General features: G+C 57.3%; 1 protein-coding gene across 1 annotated transcript; it reads right to left on the reverse strand.

Annotated features, from left to right (window-relative positions):
* Positions 1–763: 763 nt before the first annotated feature.
* On the reverse strand, positions 764–27,576 carry SH2B2 (SH2B adaptor protein 2). Its single transcript, XM_054394360.1, has 8 exons — positions 26,716–27,576; positions 15,290–15,391; positions 8,685–8,776; positions 4,262–4,356; positions 3,535–3,714; positions 3,225–3,418; positions 1,874–2,045; positions 764–1,068 (listed from the first exon to the last, which is right to left on the reverse strand). The coding sequence occupies exons 1-8, from the start codon at positions 27,574–27,576 to the stop codon at positions 764–766; spliced, it is 2,001 nt and encodes a 666-aa protein (XP_054250335.1).

The following is a 27,576-nucleotide window of genomic DNA, read 5'->3' on the forward strand; positions in this document are numbered from 1 at the left end:
CCCAGTGTGGTGCAGAGCAGGCAGGAGGCTGAGCTGGTGTCCTGGAGGAGAGCTTAGGCTTTGAAAAAAGCAAGGAAGGGAGGGAGGAGGAAAGGAATTATGCAGAGACTTTCTGCAGGTACAGCAAAGACAGGAGGAAGGAGCAGAAATGGCAGGACAGCAGGAAAAACCTTCCTTGAATGAGATTCATTAAGTGTTGGAAAAAGCCTTCTCCTGGCAGAGGATGCCCCAGAGGGAGCCTGAAAGCCAGCCCAGGTCAACCTTCAGGCTCCTGCAGCCACCTCCTGCTCGTGTGTGAGAACAGCCTCTGCCCTGAGGTCTGCCATTTCCATCTTCAGCCCAAAATGCCAAGCCCCTGGTTTGGGGGGTGATGGTGCCAGAAGGGATGGTGGCCATGCTGGGCAACAGAGGGGCTGTGCCAGGACGCTTTGGCTGGAGGCTGGAGCCCATCACGGCATCAGGCTGCCAGCCCAGGGTGGGCATCCCCAGGAAGGAGGTGCAGGGAGCCCAGCTCTTGGTCCAGAGGGAGCGAGAAGAGGCTGGCACCGGCACCTCCTCACCCCCCAGGCCTGCCCCGGCCTCGGGGCTGGTGCCAGCTGCAGCTGGGACATGTCCTGCTGCCGACACAGCTCCCAGAGCAGCAGAGAGAAGGACATCCCAGCGGGGCTGCTGCTGGTGGTGGGCGGAGGTGGCGAGGCTGGCGCAGCAGCGAGGGGCTCTGGTGCCCCACATTCCCCCAGCACCCGCCCCGGGCCCGGGGGGCTCAGTAGAAGGAATATTGGTTCTCCACGGCCCGGGTGCGGCTGCGGGCTCCGTCAGCCTCGTGGTAGTCCTCGGCACCGCTGGCAGGGGGCTCCGGCCGGCGCTCGGCACTGTCGCTGCGGCTCCGGGGGCCCAGGGCACCCTCCAGGCGGTGGTAGGGTGCGGGGACGGCAGGGGGCACGGCCGCCCCCTCGGCGGGCAGCGGGGCCGGGGGGCCGGCGGGGGCCGTGCTGCAGAAGTAGTGTGGGGGTGGCACATCGCCCCGGCAGCCCGGCGGTGGCACCAGCGCTGCTGGGGGGCTGGCATCTGTAAGGGAGACAGGAGCCTGACCCCTCCAGCGCTCGCTGCCTCTCTCCATCTCTCTCCATCCCCTCCACCCCTTTCCATCCCTCTCCACCCCACTCCCTTGCTCTCCACCCCTCTCCATCCCACTCCACCCCTCTCCATTGCTCTCCATCTCTCTCCACTCTTCTCCATCACTCACCATCCACTCCACCCCTCTCCATCCCACTCCATCGCTCTCCACCCCTTTCCATCCCACTTCACCCCACTCCATTGCTCTCCACCCCTCTCCATCCCACTCCACCCCCTCCATTGCTCTCCATCCCCTCCACCCCTCCCCACTCCACTCCATTGCTCTCCACCCCTTTCCATCCCTCTCCACCAGTCTCCAGCCCCTCCACCCCTTTCCATCCCTCTCCACCCCCTCCATCCCTCTCCACTGCTGGCACCTTCCCATGCCCACCTTCTCTCTCGCTTTCCCTGTCTACCCATGGCCCTGTCCTTCCTCAGCCCTCCTTCCCCACCCTCTCCCAGCACGGTAGGATGGTCCAATCCACACTGCTCCTCTCCTGCCCAAGCCAGGAGCCTGACCCCCACACCAGGGACCCAGGGGTGCCCCCAGCACAGCCCTGCTGCTGCATGCTCCTCCCTGCCCACCTTCAACGTGCCAGCGCCCACCTTGGCGCAGCTCTGAAGCCACACATGCTGGCACAGCTCGGGGGGGGGGGGGGGGCAATCTCGTGGGTGAATGCCCAGGCGAGATGCCAGCCCAGGCACCAAATCCCAGGCTCCCCGTGCAGCCCAGCCCCCGGCTGGCCCCAGCACCTACCGGGCAGGGGGCTCTGTGCCACCACATAGCTGCGCAGGGTGATGTCGGCAGCGCCGCCGGACTCCAGGGGGATGGGGTGGGTGTGGAAGTGCCGCAGCATGTCGAAGATGGTCTGGAACCAGAGGTGCTGCACGTGGCACTGCCCGCTCTCGTTCAGCGACAGCCGCAGGTGCTGCAAGGGCAAGGGGCCAGGGGTGAGCTGGGGCTTGTATGGGGGAGGCTCAGCCGGGCAGTGATGGAGTATCATGGAATCAGAGTGGCAGGCTTGGAAGGGACCTCTGGAGATCAGCCAGTCCAAGCCTCCCTGCCACAGCAGGGCACCCACAGCAGCTTGCCCAGAATCACAATGCTCAGGGGGGGTTGGAAGCTCTCCACGCAAGGACACTCCACAACCTCTCTGGGCAGCCTGCTCCAGGCCTCACAGTAAAAAAGTTTTTCCTCTGAGGTCTTTTCCAACCTTGTTGATTCTATGATTGAGGTGGAGCTTCCTGTGACTGAGTTTATGTCCATTGCCCCTCATCCTCTCACTGGGTACCTCTGGAAAGAGTCTGGCTCTCTCCTCCTGACAGCCACCCTTCAGATATTTGTAGATAAGGTCCTCTCTTAGCCTTTTCTTCTCTAGACTAAATGGCCCCAGGTCTCTCAGCCTTTTCTCATAAGAGAGATGCTCCAGGTCCTTCATCATCCTCATAGCCTCTATTGGACTCTCTCCAGGAGAGCTTGTCCCTCTTGAACTGAGGAGCCCAGAACTGGATCAGGACTCCAGGTCTATCTACAGCTGGGTAAAGGGGAAGAAAAACCATAGAATCATAGAATGAATCATAGAATGCTCCAGGCCAGAAGGGACCTACAAAGCTCATCCAGTCTGACCTCCCAGCAGTCAGCAGGGACATCCCCAACTAGATCAGGTTGCCCAAAGCCCTGTCCAGCCTCACCTTGAATATCTTCAAGGATGGGGCCCCAACCACCTCCCTGGGCAACCTGTTCCAGTGTTCCACCACCCTCATAGTAAAGAACTCATTCCTAACATCCAATGTAAATCTGCTCTGCTCTAGTCTGAAGCCATTGCCCCTTGTCCTGTCACTGCAGGCCCTTGCAAACAGTCTCTCCCCATCCTTCCTGTAGGCCCCTTTCAGGTACTGGCAGGCTGCTATCAGGTCTCCCCAGAGCCTCCTCTTCTCCAGGCTGACCTGCTGGAGGTCCCAAGAGATGCCGTGCCAGGGGTGCAGCTCAGCACAGAGCTGTTTGGCATCGCCACGTGGCACCCACTTGCCCCAGCAGAGTGGGCAGGAGCCTGAGGCGCCGGGCAGGGCTGGCATTAACCTTCGTGGGGCAGCAAGAGGCCACCCACCTTGGCTTTGCCCTGGAAGTTGAAGGTCAAGACGTACTCCCCAGGCCGGGTCTCGCTCTGGCGGATGACGAAGAGGCCGTGGCTGCGGGCACCCCCCAACAGCACCAGCTGCGCCGCCTTCACCCGCGACAGCGTCCCGTGGAACCAGGGGAAGTCGCTCAGCTTGAGCTCTGCCTCCGCCTCGCTCTCCTCCCCTGCCCACAGGGACACAGGATCTTAGGGAGCACCCAGACACAAGCCCTTGCCCACCCCCTTTCCTCCTGGCACCTCCCAGAGCGAGGCGCTGGGGCCGCATCCTGCATCCCAGTACCTGCCAGGTGCCCGCCGCTGGTGGCAGGGGAGGGCTCCAGCGTCTGCAGGAAGCTCTCCAGGGGGACGTGGGCAAGGAGCTCACTGAGGGAGTCCCTGCCTCGGCCCTGGGGCGTGGGCACAGCCGTGGCAGAGGTGTGAGCGCTGGGCAGGGCACATCTGTCCGGCGGCCTGGGCGCATCTGGAAGGGAATTTGCAGGGGGATGGGCTGATGGCTCAGCATCACCCACCATGGCTGGAGGAGGCTGGGGGTATCCTGCTCTGAAGACACCCCTGGGCAGCACCTCTGGGCAGCACAGGGTTTGGGCATAGCTCTGACTGCAGCCTGGGGCACTCCCTTTCAGCCTGTGCTGGGTTTCCTTCCCCTGGTGTGACCAGGATGGGAAGCACAAAGGTGTTGGGCACCAGAGCTGTGCAGGAGGAGGCTGCTTGCTGGTACCCAGAGACCCCAGGGCCTGCAGATGAGGACTCTGATTTTCTGCAGGTACAGAAGCAACACTGATGTCTTCAGCAGGGTTTGGCCACCTCACCAAGGTAGCTGCCAGTGCGAGGAGGATAATGGACAGTAGAAGATGGACAATGGACAGTGGAGAGATCCATCCCCACAGCACAGGCTTCAGGATCCTTCACTTTACAACTGGCAGGAACTGGCCCTGTCCAAACCAGAGCTGGCACCCAGAGATGCCCACCCTTGCTGGTGGGTGCTTTTCCTAGGTGTGGGTCCTTACCATCAGCCAGGAACTCGCAGTTGCAGGAGGAGGCCCTGCCCTGCAGACAGGCTCCCTGTGCACAAGAGGCCAGCTCGATGTCATCCCCACTGTCCCTACAGGGAGAGCACAGGGCAGGTGGTCACAGATTCATAGATTCATAGATTCAGAGATTCATAGAGTGGTTTGGGTCAGGAGGGACCTTAAAGCTCATCCAGTTCCACCCCCCTGCCATGGGCAGGGACACCTCCCACCAGCACAGCTTGCTCAAGGCCTCATCCAGCCTGGCCTTGAACACCTCCAGGCAGGAGGCATCCACAGCCTCCCTGGGCAACTTATTCCAGTCTCTCCCCACCCTCACTCTCAAGAATTTCTTCTTCATCTCCAATCTCAATCTGCCCTCTCCCAGCTCAAAGCCATTGTCCCTCATCCTGTCACTCCCAGCCCTTGTCCAAAGTCCCTCCCCAGCTCTCCTGGAGCCCCTTCAGGTACTAGCTCCTCAGTTTCAGTTTTGAAACCTCAACTTTTAACTTGCTGTTTTAAGCAGTAAAATGACCATGCAGGGTCCCTGGAGATGTTCAAGAAAGGTGTGGCCATGGCACTTGGGGCCATGGTTTAGTGGCCATGGTGGTGCTGGGTTGATGGTTAGACTGGATGGTCTCAGAGGGCTTTTCCAAGCCAAACAACTCTGATTCCATGATCAGGGGAGCACAAATCCAATGGCAGAGGTGGTTTGCAGAGCCAAGTGGTGCCATGGAGCACCCTAAATCTGCCCTCTTCAAGCTTCAATCCATTCCCCCTCTTCCTATCACTACAACCCCTTGTAAAAAGTCCCTTCCCAGCTTTCTTGCAGGCCCCTTTTAGGTGCATGCCAGCTGCTATGCCACAGACACACCAGCTTGTGGCACCTCTGCTCACAGACATGCAATGGGGACTTAACCAAACAGAACTCCAGCTGTGATCCAGGAGCACATCCTGATGATCCTCATTTCCTCCTGCAGGGGCTGCATGCACAGCAGCACCCACAGCAGCCGGAGGCCACACAGCCTGGCTCTTTGGGGGGGAGAAACCAACATGGGAGGCATGAAACCCTTGAAATGCTCCATCTCTGGAGGTGCTCAAGGACAGGCTGGATGAGGCCTTGAGCAACCTGAGCTGGTGGGAGTGTCCCTGCCCATGGCAGGGGTTGGAACTGGATGAGCTTTAAGGCCTCTTCCAAGCCAACCCATTCATAGATTCATAGAATTGTGTCAGTTGGAAAATCCCTCTGAGATCATCCAGGCCAAGCAGCAACCCAGCACCATGGCCACCAAACCCTGGCCCCAAGTGCCATGGCCACACCTTTCTTGAACACCTCCAGGGATGGGGACTCCACCACCTCCCTGGGCAGCCTGTGTCAAACCCTGACCACTCTTGCAGCAAAGAAATTGTTCCTCATCTCCAACCTAACCCTCCCCTGGCACAATTTCAAGACATGTCCTTTCCTTCCATCACCTGATCCTAGGGAGAAGAAACCAATCCCCATCTCACTGCAACCTCCTTGCAGGGAACTGTAGAGAGCAATGAGGTCTCCTCTCAGCCTCCACTTCTCCTGACTAGACACCCCCAGCTCCCTCAGCTGCTCCTCCCCAGCCCTGTTCTCCAGACCCTTCCCCAGCTCTGTTGCCCTTCTCTGGACCTGCTCCAGCTCCTCAATGTCCTCCTTGGGGTGAGGGCCCAAAAGTGGGCCCAGGATTTGAGGTGCATGGCTCATGCCAGCTGGTCTCAACTGCAGCACTTTGCAGTGGAATATGTGTTACCTTGGCTTGCAGTGCTGTGCTTTGCCAGACATCTGCTCACCCAGGCCCCCTCCCACCACCCACTTCCCCCCAAGGCTGCTTTCACTTTCACCCACAGGGACAGGAATTACCAACCCACAGGAATGATATCCCTATAAGACACCAAAAAAGCAAACTGGGAGGCCCAGAGTGAGGAGGAACAGAGCAAGGAGAGGAGGAGGTCCACCATGGTACATCCACAGATTGCATGGGGCTGCAAGGGACTCTCCAAGGACATCTTGTCCAACGCCCCCAGCAGGCAGCAGGGACATCTCCAACTAGAGCAGGCTGCCCACAGCCAGACCTTGAATGTGTCCAGAGATGGGACCTCAACCACCTCCCTGGGCACCCTGTTCCAGTGCCTCCCCATTCTCACTGTGCAGAGCTTCCTCCTGATGCGCAACCTAACTGCCCTGCTCCAGTGTCGAACCATCGCTCCTCGCCCTATCCCCACAGCCCCTGTGAACAGTCCCTGTCCCCTTCAGATACTGAAATGCAGCTCTAAGGCTGGAGCCTTCTCTTCTCTAGGCTGAACAAACCCCAACTCTTTCAGCCCTGCCCTTCAGCCCCCTCCGTGCACAACCCTCCCCAGCCCTATTTTTCTCCTGGCCGCCGGCAAGAGCCCGGAGCCGCTGGCATCCCCGTGCTGCTCTTGCTTCGGGGCAGCCACGTTGTGTGCAGGCAGCAGCCCCGGCGGTGGGAACAGCTCACCAGGGAGCTGCTGCTGAATTATTTAGCAGCCAGTAAAGTGAATCAGCCACTGGGAGTCATTCAGCTGCGAGCTGCTTGAAAACAAGAAAGGGAGGAAGGAAACCAAAACCAGCGGCAGAGGAGCAGTCACCGGGCGCTCGGGCAGCGGCTCCGGCCCTCGGCAAAGGCATTGGGGAGCTGATTGAAAATCCCTCCCTGGCAGCCAGCTCCATTAACCAGCTCGTTATGGTTTGCTCTGGAGTTCATTAGTGTTTGCTTTGCAGTCACGTCCCCAGGCCAAAGCGGCACCGCCGCCGCCGCCTGCTAAGCAAACAAGAGAGGGCTGGGAGGCTGCCGGGGCTTCTGCAGCGCCTTCAGGAGAGCCTGGCCAGGGAAAAGCAGCACCGCAAGCAGCGGGGAGGACAGAAAGGGCCATTCCCCAGCCTCACCTCCCTGCCACTTCTTCAGTTAGACGTCAGGAAAGCAGCAAAAGGAGGTGAAGCAGCACAGCTCTGCAGTGCTCCTTCAGCTAAGCGCAGCCTCCACGGTGCCTGACCCCACGGTGCCCAAAATAAGTTTCTCCAGAGCCTGGAGGCAGCTGGAGCCTCTCCAAGCCCCTGGTCCAAGGTTTGTTTGAGATTCCAGCTTGGGTGCCTTGTTATTGCAAAGCTCTGCCAAGAAGAGCAGCCCCAGGGTTTCCCTGGAGCCTGGGGAGTGTGCGGACTAATCCTGACTCCCTGGGCCTGGCATTGATCCTGCCCCTCTGGGGCTGGCACTGATCCTGGGGAGATGCCACTCCTGATAGGGGAGATGCCACCCCTGATAGGGCATCTCCCAACTCTGTGGGCAACCTAAGGAAGGGCCTCACCAGCCTCACAGTCAAAAACTTCTCATTAGTACCTGACCTAAATCTCCCTCTTTCAGTTTGGAACCATCACCTCTCATCCTAGCCCTCCCCTCTCTGATGGAGTAAAGATCACAGAGCAGAGTAATGCAATGATATGGAAGACAATCAGTGGTGTGAGGTTCAACAAGGCCAAGGGCTGGGTCCTGGCCTGGGGTCACAACAACCCCAGGAAGGCTCAAGGAACAAGTGACAGGATGGGAGGAAATGTCCTGAAATTGTGCCAGGGGAGGGTTAGGTTGGAGATGAGGAAAATTTCTTTGCTGCAAGAGTGGTCAGGGACTGGCACAGGCTGCCCAGGGAGGTGGTGGAGTCCCTGGAGGTGTTCAAGGAACCTGTGGCCATGGCACCTGGGGCCATGGTTTGGTGGCCATGGTGGGGTTGGGTTGATGTTGGGCTGGAGGATCTCAGAGGCCTCTTCCAGCCCACACAGCTCTGTGATCCCATCAAGTCTAACACAGGGATGTAAATGAAAGCTCCAGAGGGTTGCTGTTGGCAGCTTCCCACACCGAGGGCAGCATTCCCAGGCCACCTGTCCCTGCCTGGCCGAGGTGACACAGAGCAGCCAGACAGCAAGGGCACTGCAGCGGTGCTGAGCTCAGCAGCCCTGCACAGCACCCTCCTGAGCCAGCCTTATCTGGAGCACAGCACCCTCCTAAGCCAGCCTTACCCAGGGCACAGCACCCTCCTGAGCCAGCCTTACCCAGGACACAGCACCCTCCTGAGCCAGCCTTACCCAGGGCACAGCACCCTCCTGAGCCAGCCTTACCCAGGACACAGCAACCTCCTGATGAAGCCTTACCCAGGACACAGCAACCTCCTGATGAAGCCTTACCCAGGGCACAGCACCCTCCTGAGCCAGCCTTACCCAGGACACAGCACCCTCCTGAGCCAGCCTTACCCAGGACACAGCAACCTCCTGATGAAGCCTTACCTGGGGCACAGCACCCTCCTGAGCCAGCCTTACCCAGGGCACAGCACCCTCCTGAGCCAGCCTTACCTATGGCACAGCACCCTCCTGATGAAGCCTTACCCAGGGTCGATGCAGTCCTGGATGTCTGCCACCCATGAGTGCTTCTGCAGGGAGTCAATGGTCTCCAGGATGTACTCTGCCCCATTCTCCACCTGTGGGCAACATGGGACAGCATCAGCTTGTGCCAGGCTCCTGCCACCCATAGTGGGGTGAAGCAGACCCTGGAGCCCAGCTGGCCCCCTGCATTCTGCTATGAAACCTCAGCTTGGTTCAGGGTGGGGGGAGAAGTGTCTCAGCTCATCCCAGCCAAAGGGGGACCCAACTGCTTTGCTGTGTCCATAGGTGAGCTCTGACTGGGGCTGGTGCTGGGAGGAACATCACAGAATCACAGAATGGGTTGGGTTGGAAGGGACCTTCAAGATCATCCAGTTCCAACCCCCCTGCCATGGGCAGGGACACCTTCCACCAGCACAGGCTGCTCAAGGCCTCATCCAGCCTGGCCTTGAACACCTCCAGGGAAGGGACATCCTCAACCTCCCTGGGCAACCTGCTCCAGTCTCTCCCCATCCTCACTCTCAAGAATTTCTTCCTCATCTCAGTCTCAGTCTCACCTCCTCAAAATCCCCTCCCCATCAGTGTGCATCACCAAGTTTTTAGAGCCTCCATGGCTAAACCATACCTGGCTGGTGGCATTGGGATGCATGGTACCATGCAGCAGCCCAGACAGCATCCCTTGTGTCTGGGGTCCTTCAGTGTCCCCCAAAAGCTACCTCTGCACAGGCAGAGCAGAAGCCACACTGCCCCAGAGCCCTACCAGCCCCTACACCCAGGATTTAAACCCTCTCCTCTGTTTTCTTTTCTACCCTCTGGCCCACGAGGCTTCTGATGTTTGCTTGCAACAGGGCAGGAAGAGAAACAGAATTAAGAGACAACTGATAAAATAAAAATCAGGATGTAAAAGTGCCTCTGAAAGTGCAAGCCCAAAGAGCTGGGACTTCCTGGGGCCAGGGAGGCCCAGAGGGGTTCTGCAATCTCCATCTCTGGAGGTAATTCCAAATCTGCCTGGATGTGCTCCTGTGTCACCTTCTCTAGGTGACCCTGCCTTAGCAGGGGGGGCTGGACTCAAGGATCTCCAGAGATCCCTTCCTCCCCCTACCATGCTGGGAATTCAGTGAGGATGCAGAAAACCCAATCAGAGGGTGTCAGAAGCTGAGAAGCTGTGTGCCCCTGACAGCTTTGGACACCTTCCTGGCACCCAGAGCTCTCAGACATGGTGTTCCCAAGCTGGGGAAGCAGCCCTGACTCCAAAAGGGCATCGTGGTGCCAGCTGAGCCAACCTCCAGCAAATTCAATTAATGACAAACAACTGAATCACTGCCCTGGAAATCAGCACAGCCTGGGCTGGGGCCCAGCAGCTCCCTGCTTCCCTCTGCAACCCTGGGCTGTACAAGGGTCCTCCTGCCCCAGCAGAGATCCCTCCTGCCCCTCTGCTGTTCAACCAGGGCAAAAGAGCTTCTGAGCTTTGGAGAGCAAAGCATGAGGCTGGCATGGGAGCCAGGGATGCTCTCATGCAAAGGACCCCAGCATGGGAAGGGTTGGAAGGGAGCTCTGGAGCTCATTCAGTCCAAGCCCTGCTCCAGCAGGGCACCCACAGCAGCTTGCCCAGGAGCACAATGCCCAGGGGGGGTTGGAAGCTCTCCACACAAGGACACTCCACAACCTCTCTGGCAGCCTGCTCCAGGCCTCCAGCACCCTCACAACAAACAACTTTCTCCTCCTCTTCACATGCAACCTCCTGGCTTCCACTTTGTGCCCCTTGCTGCCCCTTGTGCTGGCCCTGGGCACCACTGAGCAGAGTCTGGCCCCAGCCTCTTGCCCCCCACAGCTCCTTTAGCTCTTGCTGAGCATTGCTCAGCTCCCCTCTGGGGCTGCTCTTCTGCAGACTCTCAGCCCCAGGGCTCTCAGCCTTTGCTCCTCACAGAGCTGCTCCAGGCCCTCAGCAGCTTTGCAGCCTCCCCTGCACTCTCTCCAGCACTTCTCTGTCTCTCTTCAACTGGGGAGCCCAGAACTGGACCCAGCACTCCAGATGAGGCCTCTCTAGGGCAGAGCAGAGGGGCAGGAGAACCTCCCTTGCCCTGCTGGCCACAGTCTTCTCCATGCACCCCAGGACCCCATTGGCCTTCTTGGCCACCAGGGCACATTGCTGCCTCATGGGGAACTTGTCCCCCCCCCAGCACTCCCAGCTCCTTCTCCTTGCAGCTGCTTCCCAGCAGGTTCCCCCCTCCCCTGTCCTGCTGCAGGAGGTTGTTCCTCCCCAGGGCCAGGACCCTGCACTTGCCCTTGGTGAACTCCATGAGGTTCCCTCTGCCCAACTCTGCAGCCTGTGCAGGTCAGGCTGAATGGCAGCACAGCCTGAAGGCTGTCAGCCACTGCTCCCAGTCTGGTGCCATCATGAGACTGAACAAACCACGTACAGCTCTCTGGTGTTTTGCAAGTGCTTGTGCAATGGGCAATAATGTAGCTGTGTGCTGGGGACCTGCTGCCTGCTGCTTTTTTGGGCAGTTTGGCAGCAGCTATCCCAGCATGGCCCTCCCCAGCAGGGCAGGGGTCTCTCCACCCATCATAACCTGCAAATCTGGTGTGAAGATTGATATCAAGCTGGGGAAGGCAGCTCCCTTTCCATACCCCAACATCCAGGGGTCCTTCACCACCTCTCTGAGTCCAGCCAGCAAAGGGGGGAAGGAAGAGAATTTCCAGGTGTCCCAACAAGAAGGGCTGGGGCAGAAGATGAGCTGCAGATAGTAAAGGCTGTCAGGATCAGAGGGAAAGCATCCTGTGCTAGCTGGCAGGGGCTGCTGGCTGGAGCAGCAGGAGAGCAGAAGGGAGCAGATGGGCTCCATGGTGCATTGGCTGCCTGGGGTCATCCAAGGATCGATTGCAATCAATTAACCCAAGGGCAGGGCAAGCACCATGGGCAGAAGCAGGGGGGAGGACACCTAGGAAATCAGGGGGGGTCAGATCTGGGGGGTGTTGGAGCAGTCCTGGGGTAGCCAGAGAAAAGGCTGAAGCAGCTGCAGAGAGCTTGTCTGGCTCCAGAAGGTGGGAAGAGATAAGCCCAGAGCTGCCCTGCAGCAGCCAACCCTCCACAGATGTGCAGGAAGCACTCCAGAGCTGAACTGCCCTGGAGCTGAACCACCCCCAGCAGGGACCTGCCACCACCCACCCCTGTCCAGCTCTGTGCTGATGCTCACAGCATCATTTGGCTTGGAAAGGAGGTTTAAGATCCATTCTCTACCTCTGCCCAGGCTGGGGCTAAAGCATGGCCCTCAGCACCACATCTCTGACTCTTTGAACTCCCCCCAGGGATGGGGATTCGACCTCCTCCTGGGCAGCCTGGGCCAGGCCTTGACAACCCTCAAGGGAAAGAAATTGTTCCTCATGTCCAACCTAAACTTCCCCTGGGGCAACTTGAGGCCATTTCCTCTCATCCTATCACTTGTTCCTTGGGAGCAGAGCCCAACCCCCACCTGGCTCCAGCCTCCTCTCAGGAGCTGTAGAGAGCAATGAGGTCTCCTCTCAGCCTCCTCCAGGCTGCACACCCCCAGCTCCCTCAGCTGCTCCTCCCCAGCCCTCTTCTCCAGACCCTTCCCCAGCTTTGTTGCCCTTCTCTGGACCTGCTCCAGCTCCTCAATGTCCTTCTGGGAGTGAGGAGCCCAAAACTGAAGCCAAGATTCAAGGTTTGGCCTCCCCAGTGCCCAGTCCAGGGGACAATCCCTGCTCTGCTCCTGCTGCCCACACCATTGCTGATCCAGGCCAGGCTCTGGTGACCTTCTTGCCCACCTGGGCACTCCCTGGCTCAGCTTCAGCTGCTGGCAACCAGCACCCCCAGGTCCTTTTTCCCCAGGCAGTTTCCAGGCACTCAGCCCCCAGCCTGGAGCCTTCCTGGGGTTGTTGTGACCGCAGGCCAGGACCCAGCCCTTGGCCTTGTTGAACCTCATCCCACTGGCCTCAGCCATGGATCCAGCCTGGCCAGGTCCCTCTGCAGAGCCTCCAGCACTGCCACCCAGCTCATGCTAGCCCCAGGGCCAGGGAGAAGCAGTCTCCTTCTGTCACACCCTTGGCACTGGCCACACTTCAGACACTGATGTGACACTGCAGCACCTGGAGCAGCACCTAGGGCTGAGCTGAGGCTTGTAAGGGCACCTAGGAAACACAATCAGAAGTTGCTGATGAGCCCTATCCTGTGCAGATGGTTAAGAGGTCACCAGTGCCTAGCATGAAAGCTGAGGGGTATGCTCAGAAGCTCCTTCACATCAAGGACTCTCTCCATGCCTGCTGCTCTTCAGCAATGATTAGGGCTAAAGCAGAGCCAGGATGCTTCATCAGTTCACAGATGACACCACAGCATCCTGAGCCTGCTGGAGGATGAGGAGAGAATTCCAATGAACTTGGTGAGGCTGAGAAATGCTCAGTGGAGGAAAAAAGCTGCAAGCAGCCTCCAGCTGAAGGACAGGGCTGAGCTCAGGGCTCACCCTGATGGTGTTCTGGGCTGGGGAACTGTGACTCTGGAGTGCTTCTGCAAAAAGCATGGAGGGGTTGCCCCAGCCCACAGGCTGAATGTGAGTCAGCAGCAGCAGCAGGGGATGAGGAAAGCAACTGGATCAGCTTGTCTGGGTAAAGAGGAAGAAGAAAGGAGAAGTGATCAAAGGAGAAGCAATCCTTCCCAGGGCACCATGCATGTTTTGGGACATTTTCTCTCTCCAGAGCCTGCAAGGGAGGACCTTGGGCTGCTCAGGCTGGAGAGAAGGTGACACAGGAGACAGAAGCTGAATGGTGCCTGCAGCAGAGGTTAAGGTTGAATAGCAAGAGGCTCTTGGGGCAGGGAGGATGCCAGGAGGTGGTATGGGACCTTTACCAGGAGCTGGGTTTGGGGGAGAGCAATTTCCCATGGGACCATGGTGGGGCCAGAGGGGCTAGCAGGTGTGGGGCTTTCACAAAGCCATGCTCAACTTCTGCCCTCCTCTGCTTCCAGAGTTTTTCTAAGTTTTTTTAAAAGCAGGTTGGCCTCTTCTCTCTGCCTTTGCCACACACTTCTAGGGAGAGGCATCAAGGAGAGAGGTGGTTTTTCAGCAGAGGTAGAACACAAAGCCTCAAAATGCTCGACACCTGCAGCCTCCCCAGCTGGGCACTTCCAGCAGCTCTGACAGACAGCACAGGGCCACCAGCAGGAGTGAGGAGGCACAGCCTCATTAGCTGCAGACAAACACCATCTCCAACACCATGCCCATCATCAGGGTGGCAACATTGCACCTTGAGGCAGGAGCCTGCAAAATTCAACCCCCCTGGCAGAGCAGGAGGGAGCTAATTAACAGAATCAACCAGGTTGGAAGAGACCTCCAAGAACATCAAGTCCAAATGCATGATATGGAAAACTCTTTCTGGAGAGAAAGACTTTAACTCTCTGTTTGGTCCCCAAGAAGCTGGGGGGGGTTGTTCTCCAGGGCTGTGGCAGTCCCACATTGCTGTTTCCATCACCCTGTGTCATGGAGCAGCCACCCTGTGGCAGCAGTCTGGGGCAGCAGCAGTCACAAGCCCATGGTCAGTGACACCAAAGAGTGTTGTCCCCTTTGCAGGCTGTCTCTGGACACTGATTTAACTCATCTGCTGGTGACATGGAGGAGCAGAAAATCCCATTGGAGAGAGCCAGGCAGACAGCTGAGTCCCAGCCCCCAGCTACCAGGTGGAGGCTGTATTGTGGGCACAGGAGGCAGGGATCCCACGGGGGCCATCAGTGCTGTTGGCATCTCCCCTCTGGAGTCCAAGGCAATGATCCCCTTGGGGACCAAGCACCTCTGCAGCAGGGGCTGGCTGTGGGTGAAGAGGAGGTCCCTGTTGGGATGGGCACCAGTGCCAGCCTGCTCTCACAGCATCACAGAATTCTTGAGGCTGGAATAGAGCTCTGAGCTCATCAAGTCCAGCCTATGACCCAACACCTCCACATCACCCAGACCATGGCACCGAGTGCCACATCCAATCTTGCCTTAAACACCTCCAGGGATGGTGACTCCACCACCTCCCTGGGCAGTCCATCCCAGTGTCTGATTCCCCTTTCCCTGAGGAATTGCTTCCTAACATCCCAACCTAACCCTCCCCTGGCACAGCTTCAGGCCATGCCCTCTCCTCTCATCACAAGTTGCCTGGGAGCAGAGCCTGACCCCCACCTGCCTACAGCTTCCCTTCAGGTAGCTGTAGAGAGTGATAAGGTCCCCCTTGAGTCTCCTCCTCTCCAGGCTGAACACCCCCAGCTCCCTCAGCCTCTCCTCATCAGACTTTCCCTCCAGTCCCTTCCCCATCCTCGTTGCTTTCCTCTGGACCTGCTCCAGCACCTCAAGATCTCTCTTGCAGTGAGGGGCCCAGACCTGCACACAGTGCTTGAGGTGAGGCATCCCAAGTGCCCAGCACAGGGCAGAATTCCATCCCTGCCCCGCTGGCCACCCTGTTCCTGACTCAAGCCAAGATGCCCTTGGCCTTCCGTGCCAGCTGGGCACACCGCTGGCTCGTGTGCAGCTGTTGTCACCCAGCACTGCCAGGTGCCTCTCTGCCAGGCAGCTCTCCAGCCACCCCTCCCCAGTCTGCAGCACTGTGTGGGGCTCTCTGTCTCTCACCTTCAGCACGAAGGTGTTGTCCTTGTCAGGCATCTCCAGGGGCATGGTGGTGCGCACCTCGACGATGGCCGATAGCGGGATGCTCACCTTGGGCTTGGAAGCCTGGGCAGGGCAGAGCACACACAAAGGAGGTTAAAAGCAAGCAATCCAGCAATCAGGCCACCAATCAATCCAGCAATCAGGCCATCAATCAGGCCACCAATCAATCCATCAATCAGGCCATCAATCAGGCCATCAAGCAATCCATCAATCAGGCCATCAATCAGGCCACCAATCAATCCATCAATCAGGCCATCAATCAGGCCATCAAGCAATCCATCAATCAGGCCACCAATCAATCCATCAATCAATCCATCAATCAGGCCATCAATCAGGCCATCAATCAATCCATCAATCAATCCACCAATCAATCCATCAATCAGGCCATCAATCAGGCCACCAAGCAATCCATCAATCAGGCCATCAATCAGGCCACCAATCAATCCATCAATCAGGCCATCAATCAGGCCATCAAGCAATCCATCAATCAGGCCATCAATCAGGCCACCAATTAATCCATCAATCAATCCATCAATCAGGCCATCAATCAATCCATCAATCAATCCACCAATCAATCCATCAATCAGGCCATCAATCAGGCCATCAATCAATCCACCAATCAGGCCATCAATCAGGCCATCAAGCAATCCATCAATCAGGCCATCAATCAGGCCACCAATCAATCCATCAATCAGGCCATCAATCAGGCCATCAAGCAATCCATCAATCAATCCATCAATCAGGCCATCAATCAGGCCATCAATCAATCCATCAATCAGGCCATCGATCAGGCCATTAATCAGGCCATCAATCAATCCATCATAGAATCATAGAATTGTTAGGGTTGGAAGGGACCTCCAGGCTCAGCCAGTTCCAACCCCCCTGCCATGGGCAGGGACACCTCACACCACAGCAGGTTGCTCACAGCCACATCCAGCCTGGCTGCAAAAACCTCCAGGGATGAGGCTTCCACCACCTCCCTGGGCAACCTGTGCCAGTCTCTCACCACCCTCATGGGGAGGAATTTCTTCCTAACATGCTATCTGAATCTACCCATTTCTAGATTTTTTCCCTCTCCCCCCAGTCCTGTCATCACCTGACACCCTAAAAAGTGCCTTCTCATCAATCAATCATCAATCAATCAACTAAAAGTTGCTCAGTTGAATGAAACTCTCCCAGGGGATGATGCAGGGAGGTTCTGCATGGCTCCTATATGGGCCTTAGAATCATGGAATCATAGAATCAGTCAGGGTTGGAAGGCACCACAAGGCTCAGCCAGTTCCAACCCCCCTGCCATGGGCAGGGACACCTCACACTAGATCAGGCTGGCCACAGCCTCATCCAGCCTGGCTGCAAACACCTCCAGGGATGGGGCCTCAACCACCTCCCTGCACAACCCATTCCAGGCTCTCACCACTCTCATGGGGAAGAACTTCTTCCTCACATCCAGTCTGAATCTCCCCACTTCCAGCTTTATTCCATTCCCCCCAGTCCTGTCATTCCCTGATAGCCTCAAAAGTCCCTCCCCAGCTTTCTTGGAGCCCCCTTCAGATCCTGGAAGGCCACAAGAAGGTCTCCTCAGAGCCTTCTCTTCTCCAGACTGAACAGCCCCAACTCTCTCAGTCTGTCCCCATAGCAGAGCAGCTCCAGCCCTCTGCTCATCCTCATGGCCCTTCTCTGGACACCTTCCCCCATGTCCATATCCCTCTTGGAACAGAGGCTCCAGAACTGGATGCAGTACTCCAGGTGTGGTCTCAGCAGAGTGGAGCAGAGAGGGAGAATCACCTCCCTGGCCCTGCTGGCCACACTTCTCCTGATGCAGCCCAGGCTCTGCTTGGCTCTCTGGGCTGCAAGTGCTCACTGCTGGCTCCTGTTGAGCTTCTCATCCCCCAGCACCCCCAAGTCCCTCTCCTCAGGGCTGCTCTCCAGCCAGTCCCTGCCCAGCCTGGATTTGTGCTTGGGATTGCCTCGACCCAGCTGCAGGACCTTGCCCTTGGTCTTGTTGAACCTCCTGAGGTTGTCCTGGGCCCAGCTCTGCAGCCTGTCCAGGTCCCTCTGGATGGATCCCTTCCCTCCAACCTGTCTGCTGCACCACACAGCTTGGTGTCATCAGCAAACCTGCTGAGGGTGCACTCAATGCCTCTGTCCATGGCACCAACAAAGATGTGGGGGAGCATTGATTTCCTTCATGTACCTGATAACTCCAAGCTCCTTTAATTAACCCAGGAGGAGGCTTGGTGGAAGCTGGAGGGCTCCAATGCCTTTAACTGCTGAACCTCCTCCTTCCTTCCTCCAGCCCAGGCTGAGAGCCCAGCCCTGCCCAGACCACTCATTCCATTCCATTCCTTTGTGAACCTCCTGCTGCAGATGTGCTGGCTGATGCGGGTTGCTTCCCATGTGGAAAGCAGCTCCATTTATCCAACATCTCAGCTGAGAAGCTGTGAGGCAGCAGCCCTGAGCCATGCAGGGAATTTTAATTACCTTCAAATAAAGAAAAATAAATTTCCCCTGAGGCTCCCCAGCACCCACCAGAGCCTTGAAGGGGAGGCAGGACCTGGTGCCTGCTACTAAATTCCCAGATGTTTGGTTTTAATTATAACAAATCCCCCCAAAGGAGCCTGTGGAGCTGCTCCCTGGGGCTGGCCCCCTCTGGGCCTCTGGGATTCGGAGCATGGTGGCTGTGGCCAGCAGAGAATGATAGTGACACCAAGCTGAGTGGTGCTGGTGACTCCAAGCTGAGTGGTGCTGGTGACACCAAGCTGAGTGGTGCTGATGACTCCAAGCTGAGTGGTGCTGGTGACACCAAGCTGAGTGGTGCTGATGACTCCAAGCTGAGTGGTGCTGGTGACACCAAGCTGAGTGGTGCTGGTGACACCAAGCTGAGTGGTGCTGGTGACTCCAAGCTGAGTGGTGCTGGTGACACCAAGCTGAGTGGTGCTGGTGACACCAAGCTGAGTGGTGCTGATGACTCCAAGCTGAGTGGTGCTGATGACACCAAGCTGAGTGGTGCTGATGACTCCAAGCTGAGTGGTGCTGGTGACACCAAGCTGAGTGGTGCTGGTGACACCAAGCTGAGTGGTGCTGATGACACCAAGCTGAGTGGTGCTGGTGACTCCAAGCTGAGTGGTGCTGATGGCACCAAGCTGAGTGGTGCTGGTGACTCCAAGCTGAGTGGTGCTGATGACTCCAAGCTGAGTGGTGCTGGTGACACCAAGCTGAGTGGTGCTGGTGACTCCAAGCTGAGTGGTGCTGATGACTCCAAGCTGAGTGGTGCTGGTGACTCCAAGCTGAGTGGTGCTGATGACTCCAAGCTGAGTGGTGCTGGTAACTCCAAGCTGAGTGGTGCTGATGACTCCAAGCTGAGTGGTGCTGGTGACTCCAAGCTGAGTGGTGCTGATGACACCAAGCTGAGTGGTGCTGGTGACTCCAAGCTGAGTGGTGCTGATGACACCAAGCTGAGTGGTGCTGATGACTCCAAGCTGAGTGGTGCTGGTGACTCCAAGCTGAGTGGTGCTGGTGACACCAAGCTGAGTGGTGCTGATGACACCAAGCTGAGTGGTGCTGGTGACTCCAAGCTGAGTGGTGCTGATGACTCCAAGCTGAGTGGTGCTGGTGACTCCAAGCTGAGTGGTGCTGGTGACACCAAGCTGAGTGGTGCTGGTGACTCCAAGCTGAGTGGTGCTGGTGACACCAAGCTGAGTGGTGCTGGTGACTCCAAGCTGAGTGGTGCTGATGACACCAAGCTGAGTGGTGCTGGTGACACCAAGCTGAGTGGTGCTGATGACACCAAGCTGAGTGGTGCTGGTGACTCCAAGCTGAGTGGTGCTGATGACTCCAAGCTGAGTGGTGCTGGTGACTCCAAGCTGAGTGGTGCTGATGACTCCAAGCTGAGTGGTGCTGGTGACTCCAAGCTGAGTGGTGCTGATGACTCCAAGCTGAGTGGTGCTGGTGACTCCAAGCTGAGTGGTGCTGATGACACCAAGCTGAGTGGTGCTGGTGACTCCAAGCTGAGTGGTGCTGATGACACCAAGCTGAGTGGTGCTGATGACTCCAAGCTGAGTGGTGCTGGTGACTCCAAGCTGAGTGGTGCTGGTGACACCAAGCTGAGTGGTGCTGATGACACCAAGCTGAGTGGTGCTGGTGACTCCAAGCTGAGTGGTGCTGATGACTCCAAGCTGAGTGGTGCTGGTGACTCCAAGCTGAGTGGTGCTGGTGACACCAAGCTGAGTGGTGCTGGTGACTCCAAGCTGAGTGGTGCTGGTGACACCAAGCTGAGTGGTGCTGGTGACTCCAAGCTGAGTGGTGCTGATGACACCAAGCTGAGTGGTGCTGGTGACACCAAGCTGAGTGGTGCTGATGACACCAAGCTGAGTGGTGCTGGTGACTCCAAGCTGAGTGGTGCTGATGACACCAAGCTGAGTGGTGCTGATGACTCCAAGCTGAGTGGTGCTGGTGACTCCAAGCTGAGTGGTGCTGGTGACTCCAAGCTGAGTGGTGCTGGTGACTCCAAGCTGAGTGGTGCTGATGACACCAAGCTGAGTGGTGCTGGTGACTCCAAGCTGAGTGGTGCTGGTGACTCCAAGCTGAGTGGTGCTGTCCACAGGCTAGAGGGATGGGAACTCATCCAGAAGGTCCTGGACAAGCTGGAGAGGTGGTGCCCAGGTGGACCTCATGAGGTTCAACAAGAGCAAGTGCAGGGTCCTGCACCTGTCAGAGCAATCCTCAGTATTGATCCAGGCTGAGGGAGGAGGAGATTGAGAGCAGCCCTGGGGGAAAGGACTTGGGGTGCTGGGGGGGAGAAGCTGGCCAGGAGCCAGCAATGGGCACCTGCAGCCCAGAAGGCCAAGGGCAGCCTGGGCTGCATCCAAAGCAGTGTGGCCAGAGCTGGAGAGAGAGGATCCTGCCCCTCTGCTCTGCTCTGGGGAGACCTCACCTGCAGGGCTGGGGCCAGATATGGGACCCCCAATAGAAGTGAGACACAGACCTGCTGGAGTGGGTCCAGAGGAGGCCATGAAGATGATCAGAGGTTGGAGCACCTCTGCTATGGGGACAGGCTGAGGGAGCTGGGGGTGTTCAGCCTGGAGAAGAGAAGGCTCCAGGGAGACCTTAGAGCATCCTCCCAGGACCTGAAGGGGTCCTGCAAAAAGGCTGCAGAGGAACTGCTCCACAGCTGGGAGGCACAGGGCAAGGGACAGGACCAGGGCCAATGGTTTGAAATGAGAGCAGAGCAGACTGAGATTGGATGTGAGGAACAAGTTCTGCACCAGGAGGCTGCTGGAACACTGCAACAGGTTGCCCAGGGAGGTGGTTGAGGCCTCACTAATGGAGATATTGAAGGTGAGGCTGGACAAGGCTCTGAGCAACCTGATCTGGTGGAGGATGTCCCTGCTGAGTGCAGGGGGTTGGACTGGATGAGCTTTGGAAGACCCTTCCACCCCAACCCATTCCATGGTTCTATCAATCACCTGGTGCCTTGGGTGCTTGGGGTAGGATGGGACTCGTGATCAGCGCTGGGTGCAGGTTACCAACAAGAGGATCAGTTCCCATTGCAGGGGCAGGAAAGAATAAATCCAAGGCAGGACAGGAATTGCTTTTTCCCCTCTGGGATGTTTTGTTTCCACCAGCCTTGGGGCTCAGCCCTGCCCTGGGGGATGTTTGCACAGAGGAGGACAGAAAGGAGGAGGCAGCTTATTCCAAAGGAAAGGACTTCAGGTGTGAAGTCATTGGTGAGCCAGGGAAGGGTCAGAGAACCATGGAACTGATGAGGTTGGCAGAGACCTCGGAGCTCATCCAGTCCAAGCACTCTCCCAGAGCTCACAGCCACACCACTGCTGCTAAGCCACTGCACCACAGCCTTCAGCACCACAGCCATGTGGCTTTTAAACCCTTCCAGGGATTGGGACTCCACCACCTCCCTGGGCAGCCTGGGCCAGTGCCGGAGAACCCTTTCTGGGAAGGCATTTTTCCTGATAGCCAACCTGAAGCTCCCTCTCCAGGAGGGCTCTGCCCTTCAAATCATTAAAGACAGGACCATAGTTTTTGTAGGGCCTACAGGAAAAAACAGCTATGGGCTGTGAGAAACCCCTGGTTTCCTCCAGCTGTGCCAGACTGGTGCCACTTCTACAGCTGAATCAGATGGATGCAAGATGGGATGAGGGGAGGAAGGTGTAAGCCAAGGCAGAAGAGCAGCAGTGAGTGTAGAGGTTGCCATAAAACGATTCCAGAAGTGATGCTGAGAAGCAAATGAAGATGCTCTAAAGAAATCCCTCTCTGAGCTCTCAATGTTCCATGAGCAGCAGTTGCTGCATTTGACCTGGAGTTTGTTGTCCCTTTGGTGGTGTTCCAGCAGCTCACACCCACCAGCTGCTCTGTGCAGCCAGCCATGGACACAGAGATCTCTTTCCAGCCAGGTCTTGTGTGGTCTCTGGGCTGAGGAAGTCTGCCCAAGAGAGCCACCAGCACTGTGTCACCAAACCAGCACTGTGCCCCCAAACCAAACCAGCACTGTGCCCCCAAACCAAACCAGCACTGAGCTGCTCTCTGCAGAGATGCACTTGAGTCTGAACTCATGGTTTAGATTTTATCAGGTAAAATCAGACAATCCCAGCATTGTTTGGGTTGGAAAATGCCTCTGAGATCATCCAGTCCAACATCAACCCAGCACCTCCATGGCCACTAAACCCTGGCCCCAAGTGCCATGGCCACAGGTTTCTTGAACACCTCCAGGCATGGGGACTCCACCACCTCCCTGGGCAGCCTGTGCCAATCCCTGACCACTCTTGCAGCAAAGAAACTTGTCATCATTTCCAACCTAACCCTCCCCTGGCACAATTTCTGGACATTTCCTCTCCTTCTAGCACCTGATCCTAGGGAGCAGAGCCCAACCCCCACCTGGCTCCAGGCTCCTCTCAGGGAGCTGTAGAGAGCAATGAGGTCTCCTCTCAGCCTCCTCTTCTCCACACTAAACAACCCCAGGTCACTCAGCTGCTCCTCACAGGATCTGTTCTCCAGATGTGTCAGGCAGAGGCATCACCAGGCAGTGCCCAGGTTCATTCTGGCCTCAGAAAAGTACAAAATTGTATTTAAAACTCTCAGCTGTCCTGTCTGGATCCATCCATCCACCAAACCAAGGCTTATTTGGGGTTCAGAGCACACCAAGACCCATGGAGCAGCTGCTCCATGAGGGCTCACTTTGGCCCAGCTTTGCTGTCAGTGACTGAAACACAAAGTGGGAAAGTCCTGGAGAAGCAGAGAGATTTTTCTTCCCTGAGTATTTAAAAACCGGAGATTTCCTTCCCAGCAGACAAAGCCCCAAAGACCCTGTGAGCAGTCTGCTCTGGGTGACCCTGCAGTAGCAGGGGGGTTGGACTGCATCATCTCCAGAGTCCCTTCCAGCTGTTGAGCCTGCAGAAGAGCAGCCCCAGAGGGGAGCTGAGCAATGCTCAGCAAGAGCTAAAGGAGCTGTGGGGGGCAAGAGGCTGGGGCCAGACTCTGCTCAGTGGTGCCCAGGGCCAGCACAAGGGGCAGCAAGGGGCACAAAGTGGAAGCCAGGAGGTTGCATGTGAAGAGGAGGAGAAAGTTGTTTGTTGTGAGGGTGCTGGAGGCCTGGAGCAGGCTGCCCAGAGAGGTTGTGGAGTGTCCTTGTGTGGAGAGCTTCCAACCCCCCCTGGGCATTGTGCTCCTGGGCAAGCTGCTGTGGGTGCCCTGCTTGAGCAGGGCTTGGACTGGATGATCTCCAGAGGTCCTGTCCAATCTCCACCATGCTGGGATTCCATTTCCAGCTTGTTACTTGCCCCAGGCTCTTCAGAGAGGAGAACAAATTAAAGGGATTGGCAGTGCCAGAGCAAAGGTGGGCCTGTGGGGAGGAGGAGACTGGAGGTCTCCTAAGCCGTGTTTCTGAAGCAAATGGTTCCACCACTTGGCCTTTCCCCCAGGAAAACTGGGACCATATTTCCCTGGGTTGTGTGCAGGGGGGCTGTGTGTGTGTGGGAAGGGGAGGGAGGAGGTGCTGAGGACACAGCATGGGGGGAGCTGGGTCCTGCTCTTGAAGCTTTCACTGAAGCAACAGAAGAAGAACAGATGAGGAGAAGGAAAAGTGATACTGTGGGTGGTAGTAATAAATATAATAACAACAAATCAGAGGTTCTCTGCCCAGGGGGGTCTGTAGCTGGGAGGAGAGCTGCAAAACCCACCCACAGTAGTGATGCTCTGGCTTCAGAAGGCATCACTGGAATCTTCTGTCACCAAAAGCTGCATTTGGGTGGCCTTGCAGGTGCAAAAATTATTCCCAATGAATGACTGTTTTGAGAAGAAAAACAAAAACCTCCTTTCAGCAAGTGGAGTGGTGACCCTCTGAGCACAAAGCCCAGGCAGCCAGCCCAGCCAGGCTGCTGCTGCTGCACAAGCCACTGGTCACCAACATGCCTCTTCTTGAGACAGAAGAATGGTGAAGAGGTGATTGGGTACAGTCAGCAGGGCTTCACCAAGGGCAAATCCTGCCTGACAAACCTGGTGGCCTTCTGTGAGCAGGTGACAACATTAATAGCTGAGGGGAGAGCAACTGATGGCATTGACCTGGAGCTGAGCAAAGCCTTCCACACTGTCCCACACCACAGCCTGGGCTCCAAGCTGGTGACACATGGGTTTGATGGGTGGACCACCAGATGGATACAGAACTGGCTTGATGGCTGCACCCAAAGAGTGGCTGTCAATGGCTCCATGTCCCAGTGGAGGCCAGGGACAAGTGGAGTCCCTCAGGGATCAGGCCTGGGACCAGTCTTGTTCAACATCTTTGTCAGTGCCATGGACAGAGGCATTGAGTGCACCCTCAGCAGGTTTGCTGGTGACACCAAGCTGTGTGGTGCAGCAGACAGGCTGGAGGGAAGGGATCCATCCAGAGGGTCCTGGACAGGCTGCAGAGCTGGGCCCAGGACAACCTCAGGAGGTTCAACAAGACCAAGGGAAAGGTCCTGCAGCTGGGTCGAGGCAATCCCAAGCACAAATCCAGGCTGGGCAGGGACTGGCTGGAGAGCAGCCCTGAGGAGAGGGACTTGGGGGTGCTGGGGGATGAGAAGCTCACCAGGAGCCAGCAGTGAGCACTTGCAGCCCAGAGAGCCAAGCAGAGCCTGGGCTGCAGCAGGAGAAGTGTGGCCAGCAGGGCAGGGAGGGGATTCTCCCTCTCTGCTCCACTCTGCTGAGACCCCACCTGGAGTACTGCATCCAGTTCTGGAGCCTCTGTTACAAGAGGGATATGGACATGGGGGAAGGTGTCCAGAGAAGGGCCATGAGGATGAGCAGAGGGCTGGAGCTGCTCTGCTATGAGGACAGACTGAGAGAGTTGGGGCTGTTCAGTCTGGAGAAGAGAAGGCTCTGAGATGACCTTCTTGTGGCCTTCCAGTATCTGAAGGGGGCTCCAAGAAAGCTGGGGAGGGACTTTTGAGGCTATCAGGGAGTGACAGGACTGGGGGGGACGGAACCAAGCTGGAAGTGTGGAGATTCAGACTGGACACGAGGAAGAAGTTCTTCCCCATGAGAGTGGTGAGAGCCTGGAATGGGTTGTGCAGGGAGGTGGTTGAGGCCTCATCCCTGGAGGTGTTTGCAGCCAGGCTGGATGAGGCTGTGGCCAGCCTGCTGTAGTGTGAGGTGTCCCTGCCCATGGCAGGGGGGTTGGAACTGGCTGAGCCTTGTGGTCCCTTCCAACCCTGACTGATTCTATGATTCTATGCCCCTGTAACACCTTGGGCAGGGGACAGACCCTCTGGATGGCCTGGACACTCCAAGCTGTGCTGAGGGAATGAGCTTGTCCACCAAGCCTGCCCCCCCCCCCCAGAGAGCAGCAAAGGACCAGGCAGAGGCTTCAGCATCTCTCCCAATGGCTGTGGGAGAGGAAGGGGCCAGGTAGCAGCTTGGGCTTGCAGGCTGGATGGGTTTCAGCCACCTTGTCCCATCCCATGGGGTGGCACAGAGCTGGATTTCATCCCAGTTCAGTGTGGTTGTTTCAGGCTGTGCCTGGAAAATTTTCCACAGATCTCGAACAGAAAGTAGTAGAATGTAAATAAATCACCCCTGGGTGTAAAAAGGAAAATGATCACAGAATCAGTCAGGGTTGGAAGGGCCCACAACGGATCATCTAGTTCCAACCCCCCTGCCAATGGGCAGGGACACCCCGCACTAGATCAGGCTGGCCTGATGCTAAGTTCTAAACAATCCCATTGGACAGACTGCTGACAAAGTGGGTTTGCACAGACCAACTTTCTGTCTTTTTGCTTCCTCTGCTCTGGATGCTGCTTCTCCTGGCTTTGCTGACCTTGGCTGCATTTCTCTGTCATGGCTGAGGATCTGACTAACAACTCTCAGCTCTTTCTCCTATCTCATGTACAGGGGGTAGGAAAGGGAGCAGGGAGTGGGGAAGGGATTAGTAGCTCTCCCCTCCCCCCCTGCCCTGGTTTGTCCAGGGGGGTTCTTGTGCTCTTTATCAATTGTAAACACTTGTCCATGTGTGTAAATCTTGTCTATTTTGTGCATTTTGATTGCATTCTATTTCAGATGGGAGTTTTGCTTGTAAGTACAGCTTCATCTACTTCCAGCTGGGCTGGGCTGGCAATTTTCATAGAATCATAGAATCCACAAGGTTGGAAAAGACCTCAGAGATCATCAAGTCCAACCTATCACCCAGCACCTCATGACTAACTAAACCATGGCTTCAAGTGCCACAGCCAATCCTTTTTTGAACACCCCCAGGGATGGTGACTCCACCACCTCCCTGGGCAGCACATCCCAATGGCAGATCACTCTTGCTGGGAAGAACTTTCTCCTCACCTTGAGCCTAAGCTTCCTCTGGCACAGCTTGAGACTGTGTCCTCTTGACCTGGCTACAACCTCCCTTCAGGTAGTTGTAGAGAGCAATGAGGTCTGCCCTGAGCCTCCTCTTCTCCAGGCTGAACACCCCCAGCTCCCTCAGCCTCTCCTCACAGGGCTGTGCTCCAGACCTCTCCCCAGCCTCGCTGCCCTTCTCTGGACACCTTCCAGTCTCTCAATGTCCTTCTTAAACTGAGGAGCCCAGAACTGGACACAGGACTCAAGGTGTGCTCTAACCAGAGCTGAGCACAGGGCAGGATGACTTCCCTGCTCCTGCTGGCCACACTATTGCTGATCCAGGCCAGGATGCCATTGGCCTTCTTGGCCACCTGGGCACACTGCTGGCTCATGCTCAGCTGCTGCCAACCAGTACCCTCAGGTCCCTCTCTGCCTGGCTGCTCTCCGGCCACTCTGACCCCGTATTATGTCGGGGGAGAAATTCCAACCTGGCACACTCAGCGGTGGGAATGAGAAACCCCCCAGGCAAAGCCCAGAGAGGGGAAGAAGCAGCAGAGGAAGCCAGGACTCACCTTTGGGGGGACATAGAACTCGAGGAGGAACCTCTCCCCTTCCACCTTGCCGGCCTTCCGCAGCAGGAGGCGGCACTTCTGCCACTGCGAGCTGCCCACACAGTTCGTGTCGTCGGCCACCATGTAGCGCAGTGTCCCCTCCCTCTGGATGTCCACCAGCTCCACCTTGGAGGAGGGCACCTTGGCCAGGCGCAGCTTGTGGGTCCATTTCTCCCGGGGGTCAGCAGGCTCCTTGCCCCCGGCCGGCCACGCCTCCCTCTCGGCTCTGCGGCCGCCGGGGGCGGCTTCGGCGCCCGGCTCCGGAGAGGACTTGCGGTGCCACATCTCCTTCATGCCATCCACCACGCACAAGCTCATGTTCCTCAGCGAGAAGCCTTTCTTGAACTTGGGCTTGGCGGCAGCGTGGATGGAGACGTCCTCGGAGCTGCGGGACTGGCCGTAGGAGGAGACCTTGCGCGCCTGTGCCTGCTGTGCAGGGCTCAGGTAGCGGCCGGCGCCCAGGGGAGCGTCCATACTGTCCAGGGACTCGCTGGAGGTCTCCTCCTTCCTCGGGGCGACCTCCCGCCCGTAGGGCACGTGGCAGTTCTGCAGCCCCACGAAGGGCACGATGTTGTACTTGGTGGGGGAGTCGGAGACGAAGACTCGGCTGACCTCCAGGCTGAAGATGTCCAAGAAGTTGGCAGCGAAGTGGTGGGAGAAGGAGGTCTCTGCCCCGGGGGTGTCGTAGTGAGGGTTCTCCTTCAGGAACTGGCAGAACTTCTGGGCGAAGTCGACGGCGGCCGCCTGGGCGTGCAGCTCGCAGAACTCCCTCCAGTCGGGGAGTGGGGAGGAGGGCTCCTGGCACAGGGCATCGCCGTTCAT

This window comes from Indicator indicator, chromosome 30 (assembly GCF_027791375.1).
Source record: "Indicator indicator isolate 239-I01 chromosome 30, UM_Iind_1.1, whole genome shotgun sequence".
In the NCBI taxonomy this organism is placed as follows: Eukaryota; Metazoa; Chordata; class Aves; order Piciformes; family Indicatoridae; genus Indicator; species Indicator indicator.

What these genes read in the sequence shown, in the direction of transcription:
- SH2B2 (XM_054394360.1), bottom strand. Translation starts at nt 27,576, where the DNA reads ATGAACGGCGATGCCCTGTGCCAGGAGCCCTCCTCCCCACTCCCCGAC. An exon ending in AGTTCTATGTCCCCCCAAAG is followed by an intron (nt 15,392 to 26,715) that starts GTGAGTCCTGGC and finishes TGCCCTGCCCAG; the next exon opens with GCTTCCAAGCCCAAGGTGAG. An exon ending in ACAACACCTTCGTGCTGAAG is followed by an intron (nt 8,777 to 15,289) that starts GTGAGAGACAGA and finishes TGTTGCCCACAG; the next exon opens with GTGGAGAATGGGGCAGAGTA.